The sequence below is a fragment of the Pogonomyrmex barbatus genome, unplaced genomic scaffold (assembly GCF_055798465.1).
Source record: "Pogonomyrmex barbatus isolate J1 unplaced genomic scaffold, ASM5579846v1 scaffold9, whole genome shotgun sequence".
Taxonomy (NCBI): Eukaryota; Metazoa; Arthropoda; class Insecta; order Hymenoptera; family Formicidae; genus Pogonomyrmex; species Pogonomyrmex barbatus.
In genome coordinates, this window is record NW_028297193.1 from 7,528,386 (window position 1) to 7,543,866 (window position 15,481).

Genomic DNA, 15,481 nt, shown 5'->3' on the forward strand with positions numbered 1-15,481 from the left:
TATCTGATGTTCTTGAATTATTTTGTAAATTGAAATGTAGGGATCCTCAAAAAGATTGTAAAACATCTAATGACTTTTCAGGATTTGTCGCTGACGTTGGTCTTCCTGGTTTTTGGACAATTTTTTGTTTCCTCAATGTGTTGTATTATCCTTTTAACGTTTGATTTTAAAATTTCATTACCTTCATTTTAAAAAGTTGCATTAGTCAGGTCTCTGTGATATAGAACCTTTGTGCATTATTCCAGCCTCTCATTATCAAAAATGAGATACGTTCGCGTTTTGAAAGACATTGCATAATGAAAAAGATTAATTAAAAGAAAGATTAGAAATAGGTGAAAAGAGTGTACAAAGAAGAATAAAAATTATAAAAAGAAGGAATAGAATAAAGAGAACATAACAACCAAAACAAAAAAAGATTCTGTTCAGAAATGATTTCTCAAGACTACATTTTATCAAAGGACACAAATAATCGATTGCTAATTTGATACACGGTACGCAGCTGCTATGAAAAAAAACAAAAGAATATCAAAAACAACTGAGCGATGGCCACGTTAAAGCATTAAATACTACAAACGCTTGGACTGATTAAAGGCAAGGTCTCGAGTTCGATTTCTGACCGATGCCAATATCGACTATTTTTTTAATTTGAGAACTTACAATAAATAAAACAGGTCGCAAAGTGCCGAAAAGATACTTGCCTCAACTGATGTACAAGCGTATTACAAGCGAAATTTTTAAAAGAACGAAATCTTAATATTATACAATATGAAAAAGTTCAACAAAGATTTCAATACCAATTTCAATAAGTTCATCTGATTTCAATAAGATGATCATAGTATTAACGTCTAAATACTAAATTCACCTTGTTCAATAGCATATTCTACAATAGTTAACACTTTTATGTGGACAATCCATTATTGGACTATTGTAGAATATGCGTATAAAAGTATGTAACTGATAGATTTGATCTCGAAAGGACTTCTAAGGATCATTATGTTTTCATAACATTTAACTATATCTAATCATAAAATTTTTGCACTTTTCATTTCTAAATTCAAAAATAGGGGTAATCATTTAAAAATTTCAAGTTGATTTTGAAATGACTTGAAATATTCTGATACTTTTTATACACCGTATACACAAAGAGGTGTAAATTCGTCCTGACAACCTGCATATGCATCTTTGGTAATGTTGATAGCAGTACTCTAACATTCAATCTTTGTAACTCAACAACTGAAAAGTATTTAATGAAAATAACCTCCATTATAGTATTTTGAAAATTCTTAATATCAGCTATTAGATTCTGGAATAAAAAACAGTGTTCCGTTTAAAAAAATCTATGTGATCTTGAACTTGGCGACGCTACGCAAAATTTATCAAACTGATAAATAGAATTTTTTAAACCCTATAATTTTTGAAGACGTTTAAAACATTTTTTTATAAAACTTATATTCTTCGTAATATTCAGGAGTTTCGATATTTTTTTATACTCTGTATGCATTACAAGAATTACCAGTTAAAATATAGATAGCGAGTCAGTTGTGAGCTTAAAATGATTCTTTAATTATATGCTCTTACAATATACAAAATTAGATTTTTGTACTGATTTTCTTTGACTGAGAAACCGCGCCAACGTTAGCACCCCACATATATATAAAAGTAAAAAGTGCTAGTTAAAGTACAGATTAAGTGTGCGCTTAAAATATTCCTTTATGTGCTAAAAATATGCAAAATATAGATTTTTATCTTCACTCCTTTTGATTGACAAACTCCTTCGAATTTCTTAGTACTCCACACACATACAAGATTAAAATTCTGATTAAAATACAGACAGCGAATTGATTTTTGGCCTTAAAATATTCCTCCATTTATGTGATTTCAAAAATTCATCATATTTGCACCCACTTACAAAAGTAAAGTATCAATTAAAATACAAATCGGTTTGGATAAAATATTTTACTATTTATCTGTTCTCAAAATATACAAAATCAGATTTTTGTGCTTCTGAATCTTCGTTTAGCATACATGATGATTTTACAACAGTAGTTGAAAAATTTATTAATATAATTGATCTAAAGAATTGGTTTAAAGATTAAGCAGTAAAAAATATATAATCCAATTATAACATAATAATTCCATAATAAATTATATAATCCAATTATAATATAAATAAATTGGATTAGTGTTCAGCAGACAACTCCTCTTTGACTGACAAATCGTCCCGAATGTCACATCATGTATGTTTAAGAATAAAGTAACAGTTTATACATATTGAATAGTTTTTAGTTTATACATATTGAATCGATTCCTAATTTCGAATGTAATTTGTATTTAAATGTGAACCGAACACAAAGATCAGCGCATATTAAACCGCATAATTAACACATAAAAGACATTTAATTTGTTCATTATTTATTCGTAATAGATATTTTTTTTATTTTTGTTTTGGGATTTAATAGAGATTATGTACTTTTTTCATATCAATTGACTTATTTCATTATTCTGTGTATAAAAATATTAAGATACAATTATCAAAAATGAATAGTTTACAAAATATGCTTTATATTTTATATCAAAATAAAATATAAAGTATTTGATAAACTTGACTTTTTGATAATTGTGCCTTAATATTTTTATACTTTTATTTAAAAGTATAAAATAATAGGAGAAATATTATAGCTGTATTGCAATATTTATTGCCAGTTTTGAAAATTTATAATATATGTGACACAAATTATATTTTTAGTATTGGCAATAAATATCAAAACGCAGTCTATATAACAAAAATTGTGTTTAGCGGAATCAGCGATCAATGGTTGTATTTAACGAAGAAAGCAGTTTAATAAGCGCTGATTGGATTATACTTTTAGATCTAAATTGAGACTATTCTTCTGAATCTAAAAATATAATCCAATCAGCGCAAAGCAGTTTATTCAGCTGCTTTTTCTGTTGAATGCTAATCCAATTTATTTATGTTATAATTAGATTTATTATGGAATTATTATGTTATAATTGGATTATGTATTTTTTTACTGTATTTTTTTTATCAAATCTTTAAATTTAGATCAATTATGTCGTATTATAAATTATTCAACTATTGTTATAAAACCATCATGTACACTAAATACAAAGATTTAGAAGCATAACTGTTCACTGATTGTTTAGTGAGCTTTTGCTTCTGGTTGATATATTTGCTTAGGTGTAAAAGAATATTAATAGGATACAAGAACTCATTAAATAACTTTGAGCGGTTGCGCTTCTGGATGCATTCAATAACATAATTATACAGCCTCTTCGAAACTCTATAACTTTATTTTGAAATATTTTTTCTGAAAATATTTTCCAAAATAAGTGACATTTTGACAATAGTAATAAATTATTAATTCATAAAAATTGCATATAAGTGTATATTTACTCGGCACATTGATAAATGCAAACGCATAGCGAAATACCATCGTTCAGCGTTTGTAGTCGCTAGAAGTACGGCGAGATGTTATAAATTTATAACGAATTTAATGACATGCACTATACCGGATTAGTGGATATTAAAAGTTGCTACATATGAAATATCTAAATGCAGTGGCATAATATTACTTTTTTGATAACGAAATCATTAATGCATTCTACTAAAGACTATGACACATAATAAGAGCAATAAGACTTAAGAAGAAAATTGATTATTCTTTTAAATTATTCTTCTTAACTGTTTGAGTCCCAAGCAGTGCGATCACGCTGTTGAGATTTTATGTCGAGAAAACCTAGCACATTTCGAGCATTGTGGACAACTGACGGTGCGTTACCGATTGTCGAAGTCGCGCGGTCAGATTTACTAACGCAAGTACATCACACAGCTCCTTTTTAATGTAAATAGTACATTTTACAATAGGTAGAATAATACTATAATAATGCAATAATACATTACAAAATAAAAATTTTTATTTCATTGTTATCTCCTCAATAATTTTTATCAAAATTTGAAATATTTATAAATTTACAGTACGCATATGTAATAATACAGATGTATTTTATAAAATAACGAATTACAAATTAACAATATTTTTGTGTTATGAACAAACAATTTAAATGGAGAGTAACACTTATAATTTGTGACATCGGTGTTTATCAAAACATATTGGATGAATTCCTTTTTTACATCGCACGCAAATTAAATATGATCTTTTTATTGCATTTTTGGTGCTGCAGACTACGCATTGTCGCAAGTTACGTTGTGGCAACAAATGTTTTTTCCTTTACATAACTATGTGCTTGCTTTTCATTCATCCACTGACACTCAATTTCAAAAATAATATTCGACATAAAATCTAACCGAGATATTGCTTTACTCTTAACTCTTTCTTTGTAGATTATATATGCATATTTAAAATCATGCGGTTGATTATGTTAAAGGCTACCTTTTTCCAATATTTAACTGATCTTCGTTCATCGAGAGGTATATAGCATTTTATCCGATTCATCGACACCACCCATGAAGGCATTGTAAGATTGAATAATAGCGGGTTTTGTCGAACATATTTCTCTGCCATGTCGATTTTTTGTTATAGTCACATTTTGCTCTTCTGCTTTCGTTGAAATTAATAATACAGGATTTTTTACACTTTTTTTTTCGCGATAGGCACAGAACAATACTTCATTGTTTTGAAAATATCTTACCTCGTTTACATTAGTTTGTTTCAAGTTATCGGGAATACATTTCTTATTCCTTCTAATAGTTCCAGTTAAATAGGTATCCATAGAATATAAATATCTAGCTAATTCTACGCTAGTAAAAAAGTTATCGACAAAAATGTGATGCCCCTTATTCAAACAATAACTATCTTTTAATAAATTTACCACAACATCATATCCAAGTCCAAACTTTTTTCTATCACTAGTAGTTGTTTCTTTTGCACCTTTATAGCAAGAGAACGCCAAACAATATTTTGATACGGAATCACACAGTATCCAGAATTTTATTCCCCAACGATGTTTTTTATTTGACAAGTATTGCGTTATGCTAGAATGACACAGCGTCCCAACTAACTCATCAATTGACAATTCTTTGTGTGGTTTATAATGTAATTTGAATACTTTATTAGCGTGTTCAACAAGTGGCTTAAATTTTGCACAGGGATCGTATTTCTCGTGATAAGGTGGAAAACATTTATTGCAAATTGCAATAAATGTGACGGAGCGATAAGAAAAAGACGAGAATCACGTTACCTAACACATACAAGAAGCGCTATTGCTCCGATTGTGATTCATCGATATAAAATAAACAAAGCGCTATCGCGCCGCTTGGTATTTTTCGACATAAAATAAAACAAGCGCCATCGCGCTGCTTGGGTCTTTTCGTACTCATTTAGAGAAAGCGCGGTTGCGCTGTTTGGGATTCTTCGACAGTGTTTTTTCAATACCCCCTGGGACTCAAACGGTTAATCAAGGAATAATCATCATATGATTAGTTACTTTTCTTACTGCTTACATTTTATTATTTAAGTTTTTCTAGGTGCCACAGTTTTAAATAATATGACAAACTCATTTTTTATTTAATCATTTAAATATTTAAATATCTTTACATTTTTTTAATTTTATGTGTAACGGTATGTCCCTGCGCGGTCGGATAACATACGGTTACGGAAGTGGGAACGTGGCTCGGGAGCTCGGAAATGTTCGTTGGATACCAGGTTTCGGAAAAAGAATTTGCAGACGCCTGGGTTTGTTTAAAATGAAATAATTAAATTTATTTTAAAAACAAATGATTGTAATAAACGATAGTTTTATCTCTCGCAGTGCGACGTCGCTCGTGCACGCTTCGACTGTATTCGAGATATTCGCAACGCAGTCGGATAATGAATGTGACAGTATACTCGCGGGATAGCGCGTGAGTCGAATACGCAGCACGTTACTAGGCAACCGAGTCCGCGTGTTGCCAAGCGTTCGGACATACGGATTGCTAGGCAATCGCAAACACTTTCGTGACACGTATTTTCGCGTGTGTATAATGAAAAGTCCGAGAACGCTCTGACTTTTCGGATACCGCGAGCGCCTGATATTCTACAGAAGAAAAGTCCGAGAACTCTCCGACTTTCCGGATGGAAGGAAAATGAGAATACTGAGAACGCTCGGTATTCCGTGGAAGAAAAACCTGTAGAGAATTCTCTGATTTTTCATATAAGGATAGAACGTAATACTGAGAATGCTCGGTATTTGGACGAGAAGAATTCTCGCATCGTTCGGATCGGATTGGTGATTCGGAAACGGACGGATCGGATGATCGGACAGGTCTGGTTTTTTTCTGAAATTCGCTGGGTTTATATACCGATTTTTATGCTGACGCGTCAACACGTTGGAGGGCTGCAGTCCGACTTGCATCCATTGAGAGACTAGGACCATCATCTCTCTGGAGTACCGGTCGTGGGGATTCGAGAGAATACATGTATATGTGTATATTGTAATATACGTATATATGTGTATCATTGTATTGTTGACATGTTATTTTAAACACGTTATTTGCGATAAATATCATCACATGCCTCGGTAATCGAAAGGATAAGATGTTTGTCCGGTAAGGAGGAGATCCAGGTTCGATTCCTGGCTGAGGTGGTATTTTTTCGTAAAATAATTACGAATTTTCACGACTGGTCCGTGGTCAGGCCCTGCCATGACGCACACCCTCCCTTCTTATTTGGGATTTGTTAAATTGTTTAAAAGATTAATTGATCTGTCACGCCGTCGACGCGTGACCGATCCGCGCGCGTGTATCGTTCGGTCGCAGTTGGGGATGTTCGGGCAGCCCCGGATGACGTGGGCCGTATAGCGCGCGCTAATAACGCATCTTTTACATATGCTCCGTTACATCTTCCCTCTTGTTAAAAGAAGTTCCCCATTTCGGACACTACATCCCACGTATAATGACAACGGCCATTTTTGTCAAATCGGAATAGGAACCTTTTGGCTCCTACCCGTGCTTTGTAAAGGCGTGAAATGTGTGCCGCGAAATAGGGCACTTTTACTCGATAACGGTTCCATTATCGATTACCTCGACTGGCGGCGGTCCCACCGGACGTTGGCATCATCGGTCGGTCGGTGTTGATGCTTCGTAGGGGCGGCTGGGATGTCGCTCGGCAGTCGTCGCGACGGGCGCTGATCAGACCTAGTTGGAGTATACGACTGGTGGAGAACGGTGATCCATCGGTGCAGGCATGGATCAGCGTGGGGTACGGTCGGTGCAGATTTGGCGGGTGCGGAATGATGATTCTGCGGCCGTGATGGTAGATACGGCCGTTGACGATGTGATCTCGACGATCTGGTTCACCGATGCGGCCATGAAGGTGGTGACGGCCGGTAGCTGATGCTGCCGCTGGTTCTGTTCACGACCCGGTTAACGGTTGGGCGGCTACTCATGGCGGAGGTCAAAGCAATGCGGTGGGTGATGTGCCTCTTTTTTTGCTGATCGTCCGTGGCCGGGTGGACTGTCAATGTCGCCCGAATGATAGTGGCGCTCATGACGAGCGGGTGCCGATTGTTCGTCAATGTCCGACATTTGTCCGACAGATCGGACAAATCGCCGAAAAGTTTGACTAATTTGGTCGCGCAGCGGTTTAATAGCTGATATGTCCTCCGTGGTTCTGGATGGTGGTACTTCGAGTAGATCCTCGAGCTTCTTTGCGTGGTGACCGTGGATGCTGGATTTTCGTGCCACGGCCGGAACTACGCGTATCGGTCTGCGAAGCGTGTTAATGCTCCGGATTGTTGGCTTGGCAGCGGTGGTACTGGCTGGAGCAGCTCTCGGTACTGTCTCCTCGGTGGCCGGGCGATAGCGAAGTTTGATGATCGGCTTTTCGGTGGTTTTCTCCAACCGCTCCCAAAGAATTTTCTCTTTGAATCGTTGTTTCGGTTCATAGCTTCCTTGTTACTAGTCTCCTCGCAGGTAGTGAATCGAGGCAGTTTTCCATTGCCGGACGAATTCGTGGATATTTATACAGAAACGGCATCATAAAAACTATATTCCGCACGGGATAAGAATAACTCTTTACTCTTTCGTTGTTTTTAATTTGTTTGGTGGAACTTTTTGTCTAAAACGGTCTCAACTTTCGTCAGTTTCGAAACTATTTATATTTTTGGTCGGTGCGGATTTTAAATCTTGTATGTGTATGTGTCGATGCCACCTTTCCTCGTCGTCGCGCAAGTCGAAAATTACCGGAGAAATTATCTTTTGAATGGTTAGCGACCCGGTAAAAGTCGGCGATAATTTTGCCGCGATGGCATCTTTTTTGTTCGAGAGAGTGTGCATGCGCTTCCATATCCTATTTCCAACGGCGGATTTCCAGGCGCAGTGTTGCATGTCGTAATACTTCATTTGGAAGTCACTCGCGTGAGCGAGGTTGGTGCACAACTTCGTATACCTCCCGGAGGATACGACAATTGGTTTCTGGCGGCGATACGATGGTGTTGATCCGCGGAGAGGGGACTATTCAATTCTCGCCCGTGATTAAGAAACGCCGGGCTATACCCGGTAATTTCATGCCACGCGGTGTTATAAACGAAATGTAACGCCTCAATGTTCTGATCCCATCGGCGATGATTTCGGTTGATATATTGCTGTATCATCGTTTTAATGGTTTTATTTGTTCTTTCTACCGGGTTACATTGAGGCGTGTACGCGAGGAAAGTGCGGTGCGAAATGTTGAATGTTTCTAACAATTTTTTGTTACAACAAATTGTCCGGTGATAAATTGCCTCCTGTCGGAGATAAGGGAACGCGGGCATCCGTGTCGGTAAATGATATGATTCTCGACGGCTTGCGCGACAGCCGCGGCAGTGGCATAACGGAGCGGTTGCAATTCCACCCATTTTGTGAAGCAATCCTGCATTATTAACAGCCACGAATGCCCGTTTGCCGAGCGGGGCAAGAGTCCTATCAGATCTATCGTTATTTGTTCTTACGGATATGACACAGGAGTAGTATACAGAAATCCGGCAAATCGGCTTTGCAACGATTTATGCGCGAGACAGTTTTGGCAATTACCGAGCGATATCAGAAAACATGCCAGGCCAGTAATCGCGCAGCAATCGATATTTATACGCATCACGCATCATATGCATCACGAGCAATCGTTTTTGCGATACCAAGATGATACCGGCTTCATCATGCAGTCGCCGAAGTATTTTGGTACGTTTTTCACGTGGCACGCATTCCTTCTACTGTTTGTCGGCCGGAATTTCACAGAAGTCGGTGGAATATAGAAAATGACGGTATAGTTTTCCGTTTTCGGGAAAATCGGCCTCCCTTTCACTCATTGAAATTGCCGATGAAACCACGGATATTGGTTTCCTTGTCGAACGGAGTGCACAAAGGGCTGGCGGGAAAGCGCGTCGGCCACGCGGGTCAACTTCCTCTTCCGATATTTAATATCGAATGTATATATTGTTGGAGTTTGAGTGCCCAGCGGCCCAAATGTTCTGTCGGGGATTCTAGGCGTTGCAGCCATCGAAGAGTGATCGGTTGTGACGGTAAACTCGTAGCCCTCCAGATAGCCGCATAGATGCCGTATTCTCCAGACAACCGCTAGACATTTGAGCTCGGTCGCGCTGTAATTTCGCTCGGTCCCGTTGAGTGTCCGGCTGGCATATGCGATTACTCGTTCGTCCTCCTCCAGATGTTGCATCAAAATCGCCCCGAGTCTGTAGGCACTCGGTTTGCAGTATAAACCGGCGGTTAAAATCTGAACAGGCGAAGATCGGGGCAGTAGTAAGTACCTTTTTAAGGTCATTAAATGAATGTTCTTCCGATCCCCATTACCACTTTACGCCTTTCTTGGTTAGTCTAGTTAGTGGGACGGCAATGATAGAAAAGTTTGGTATAAAATGCGTATACCACGAAGCCACACTCACGACTATCGAATTTGTTTGACATTTGTGAATGCGGGCTATTGAGCAATGGCTTTAATTTTATCGGGGTCGGTCTGGATGCCGCGGCGATTAATTACGTGACTGAGATACTTGAGCTTGCTGGTGAGACAGAAATGGCACTTTTCTGGAGGGATTCAGCTGGAGACGGGCGTCGCGCAATCATCGGAATACTTCTGCGAGATGTTCTAGATGTGACTCGAAAGACGGACTCGCGATCACGATGTTGTCTAGATAAACGAAAACGTGCGGTTCGAGTTCGGAGCCGAGCACGCTATCAAGGAGCTGAAACGTGGCCAGTGCGGAATGTAATCCGAAGGGCATGACTTTGAACTGCATCAGCCCTCGCCGTACAGTAAACGCGGTCACGAATTGACTTTTGGGCGCGAGGAGTACTTGCCAATAACCTGTTTGAGATCATTGATAGGTAGCGCGTGCCGCGAAGTTTATCGAAAGTAGCGGCGATGTGAGGCAGCGGATACGCGTCTTTTTCTCTTACGCTGTTTATTTTACGGAAATCGATGCAAAACCGATGTTTGCCGTCTTTCTTTCGGACGATCACGACGGGAACTCCACTGGTGGAGGTTTGATTATGCTTTCGTCCTCCATTTTTTGTACCTCTTCGATAATTTTTTGCATCGCGAAATTTCGGGATCGATATCGCTGCTTGATCAGCACTGAGATGGTAACTCGGGTGACATGCGTAACGCGGTCGGTTGGCCCTTTTACGTTCTCGAATTTTTTTCTGTGTCGAGGAAGGCTATTAATTCGCGATCTTCTTGCGGCGTGCGGTGCGTTAATCCTGCAGTGATAGTGTAGAAGGTATGATGATGTTCGATAGAGAGTGGAGGAGGAAGTATAAGGTGCAGATGTGCCCATAAATCTATGCCCACGAGAATCGGGCTGTCCAGGGTTAGTAAAATTTGGAAGGTGTGTTCGAGATCTTTTTGGTGAGTGCGCAGGATTAGGGAGATTTCTCCGTTAGTATCGGCGAGTGCTCCATCGGCTAAATGAATTTATCTTTTGGTGGGAATAATTTCAGAACCAATCTTTTGAGCGTAGCGCGCGGTCTCGGCATTTATTATTGAATTTCGGATTCCGTGTCCAGAAGGACGATGAATTCGCGCGCGCCGGTTTTAATGATAATGTGCAGTGTGTACTATACGACGGCAAGTTTTCCGGCCGGGGTGAGTTGACGGCCTCGACCATTGTGTTTCCCGGACGAGAGTGGCAATCCTTCGTAAGTACCCCGTCTTTGCCACATTGCAAACAAAATTTTCGGGGTCATTTGCACAAAAAACGATCGTGACCTCGTTGTTTGCATCTCCAATATGTATGCTCGCAATCATAAGGAAACCCCCGGTTGCGAGGGGGTAGCAGCATTTACTCGACGTCGTTTCTCCTTTCTGTTTCCGCGAGCCTTCTGGATCTTTTCGTATTTGGCTGCTTGATCGATGAAATCGTGTAGCGTTGTTTTCTCGTTTATCGAACGAAGATTTTGTATTCGGCTCGCATATTTTCGTAAAGTCGATCTACTTTTTCCGGTGTTGAGTAGTTGCCCGCGCGACATTAATGTGAGTCACATATTGAGAAAACGTTTCGCCGGGGCATTGCCGCCGATCGCGAATCTCTTGTGCTAATTTTACTTGATAACGCGATAGAAGATGACGGCAGAAATCGATTAAAAAGTTCTCCCAGCCTGACCATTCGCTCTCATTATTGCGGTATCACGACAGCGCATTGCCTTTGAGTAATTCGGGTCAGCCAACATTATTTCGTTCGAGTATCGGTATTGTCGTTGTAACTCGGCCAGTCTTTCTAAAAAGGGGAGGGGATTGCGATCGTCGAAGTGACACTCCATTTTCTGATCTGATTCATGGTTTTGGCAATTTCGGTTCGGCGGGGGGTAAGGCGGAAAGAGGTGCAGGTTGTTCTGGTCCGCAGACGATCTGGCTTTCAGGATCGGCGTGACGTTCGGGTGGCTATTTGCATACATTCGTAAGCAGCGGTGAAGGTCTTCGAGAGTCGCGGTTGTGTCGAGACCGAACGATTGTGCTACACAAAGGGCGTTTTGCTTTGAGAGGTTTTGTATCTAGGCTGGCGTCTGCGATTCTTTTTAAAATGGTTCGGGCGCGATATAATGGATGGAAGGAAAACGAGAATATTGAGAACGTTCAGTATTCCGTGGAAGAAAAACCCGAGAACTTTTCGATTTTTCGTATAAGGATAGAACGTGAATATTGAGAACACTCGGTATTTGGATGAGAAGAATTCTCGCGTCGTTCGGATCGAATCGGATTCGGAAACGGACAGATAGGTCTGGTTTTCTTTGTGAAATTCGCCGGGTTTATATGCCGGAGGATTTTTGTGCTGACGCGTCAACACGCGATTTGTTAAATTGTTTAAAAGATCAGTTGATCTGTCACGCCGTCGGCGCGTGACCGATCCGCGGCGCGCGTATCGTTCGGTCGCAGTTGGGGATGTTCAGACGGCCTCGGATGACGGGCCGTATAACGTTACGTATTAGTAAAGCTTTTACATATGCTCCGTTACACATATATAACAGTGTTTTGTGTAATCCAATAAGTATGGATGATATATTTGTTATTTAGATAAAATGATAGAAATGATAAAATGATAGAATTTGGCTACAGAGCATATCTCTGAACATTTCGTCACACTTCTGGCAACACTCGTGAATTCACTTGATAAATTATTTTTTCTCAAAAATTATGCATGTTTATAAAATATATATAAATGTTATATATATATATATATATATATATATATATATAAATACATTTTAAATAATTATCAATTTTCTAATTCGAACAACAATTGGTAATTATATATTACATTTAAATAACATACATTTTACTGTAAATAAAGCTTCTTTTTATCTTTTTACGTTATAAAAATATTTGTAGAAATTATGTGTAAAATGAAATTTTATTTATATCATTGTGTATTAATTTATCATTTATTTCATTTATATGATTGTTATTTAATAGTTTTGAATTTAGATGAAACATTATCATTTCAACAGTAGAAATATAATTTTATAATCTAGTGATTATGGGAGTTTTAGAAATTTATTTAAAAAAATATGTGTTAAAAATATGAATATATTGAAGAGATATTCATCCAACTTCATCTATTTAATTATTATTTTTGTGAACATACAGGTACAGAAGAAGATCAAGAAGCGACGGACATGCTTGTCGGGAATGCTCAAAATCTTATGCAAAGCGTGAAAGAGACGGTACGTGCAGCAGAATGTGCTAGCATAAAGATTCGTACAGCTTCTGGTATGAAATTACGCTGGGTGCGTCGTCAACCATGGTATCAATATTAAACACACATACACACACACGCGCGCGCGCATGCATACAAATATATCCGTATATATATTAATGAAAGTTTTTCCATATAATTTTAATATATTAAAAGTAAATTAATGTTTTTATAGTTCTTTAAAAGTAGATAAATATCAATCAATGATCAATGTTTAATTCTTATTATTTTTAAATTTTATAACATTCAATTAATTTAATTTTTATGAGATAATGAAACAACTTAATATACGTATAACAACATGTCTAATTTTATTATTATAAATATATATCATAATTAATCACAATTAATAAAATAGAATATAAGTTGAAAGATAATCTTTGATCTCTTAATTGCCTGCTTTAAATGGATAATTTTTTTTAGTTTAGGAAGCTATATTAAGGACTAATAATAATAATTTTATATAATATACACAATATATACAAAATTACAATATATACAAAATTGTAAAATACTGAATATATATATATAAAACAATAACTGATCTTGTATAACATTTTACATACATATACAAAATACACAAACACACGTGTGCGCATCTTTATTAATTGTATTTTTTATTTAAAATTAGAACATCATCTATATTAAAATATTATTCAAATAGATCTTGATAAAAAATTTAATAAAATTAAACAATAAGATTTGAAAATCATGTATAAAATATTTTTATCTTTTTTGTATACATATTATACAATATTATAATATGAAATAAAATGTCATATTTTTACAAAGTAAAAATACAAATACGTTTGAAAAATATATTATTATAATGAATAATTATGTGTATAACATACATTAATAAAATGAAATTAAGTTAATAATTCTTTTTATTCATTCTATTATTAAAATTAAAATATTAGAATATTTACAAGTATTTTTTAAGGCTCGGTTGTCTTTCTGCAACCATATTGAATTATGACGTCAGAGGCAAGAAATGATATGTAAAAAGTTTCTTACGTTAGCTTATAGTTCAAGTTTATAGCTTTGTCCTGTACTTTTTCCTTGAAAACATGATATTTTCATATTCTTAAAACTTGTAAAAAATACCAGAAAGTAAAATATCCAATAAATCACGTAAAAATGTGAAATAAATCTTGAAATAATAGTACACTGCTTAGCTATCAGAAATTACCAGATCACTAGATCTAGTTGTTTCTGATAGTGACCATTATTTCAAGAATTATTTTACATTTTTACGTGATTTATTGGACAGATATTTTACTTTCTGATATTTTTAATAAGTTTTAAGAATACGAAAATATCATGTTTTTAAGAGAAAAGATACGACGCAAGAAACTTTTTATGTGTCATTTCTCGCCTCTGACGTCACACAATCCATGTCACGCTGCGAAAGAATCGAGACCTAACTTTTTAATACATTTGATTCAATGTTTTAGAAGATAGTTGATATTCTTAAAAAAGATTTTATGGTTTATTTCTCAGTTATATGCATTATTTTTTACATATTTTCATTGCATATTATCTATACTAATAAAATATTTCAGAATTTGAGATTTGAGTAACCTCTGTATCTAATAAAATTACCTTTTAAAAAAGGTAAAAAATAACGCCAAGTTCAAGAACGCGCCCTTTCCTTATTTATGTAAAAGAAAGAATTTTATACAAAAATTTCTATCTACAAAAGTCTTTTTAGTAATAAATTTTATATTTGTACAAGAGATCTCTAATAACACAAGGACGTCCTATTAGATGAGTCGGATATATTGAGGATTACCTATTATGATCCTGAAATATAAACAGGACGTCCTGTGGACAGCAAATGAGCGCCTCATTATGAGCGCGTCCTCGAGATGTCCTCAGGACGTTCTCCACTTAGCCTCAAGCTATCCTGAGGACTTTTTTAAGACGATTTTAGAATGACAGGATGATTTCAGGGACATCTTGAAAACGATCGCGTTCTGATATTGCTGTACTGAAAATCTATAATATATAATATACGTATAATATACGTAACTCCTTACGGAAAATAAGTGAAAAAAATAAAAAAAAAATGAAAAAAAAGAGAGAAAGTGATGAAACATTATTTATCTCGTATCATCACATGTTTCTAAAATCGGTCACCCAACCACTTGAAGATTCTGCTCGATGTCGCTTAATCTCTGTATTGGGATGAAACCTGCTACTGAAATAAGTGATTAGAGGATCTTGGCTTAAAATATGATAAATCTAGTTAATGAATGTTACTATATGGTCGTAT

At 36.4% G+C, this 15,481-nt stretch overlaps 1 protein-coding gene across 4 annotated transcripts in view; it reads left to right on the top strand.

The window, feature by feature from the left end:
* The window catches only part of Vinc (vinculin), a 162,715-nt gene extending 148,631 nt beyond the window's left edge, over positions 1 to 14,084 (top strand). For all 4 annotated transcript variants that reach the window (XM_089085080.1, XM_089085082.1, XM_089085081.1 and 1 more), the window contains one exon: positions 13,095 to 14,084. In XM_089085080.1, the coding sequence (XP_088941206.1) occupies positions 13,095 to 13,264 (170 nt within the window). In that variant the 3' untranslated portion in view covers positions 13,265 to 14,084. The remainder of the gene's footprint in view (positions 1 to 13,094) is intronic.
* Positions 14,085 to 15,481: the final 1,397 nt, after the last annotated feature.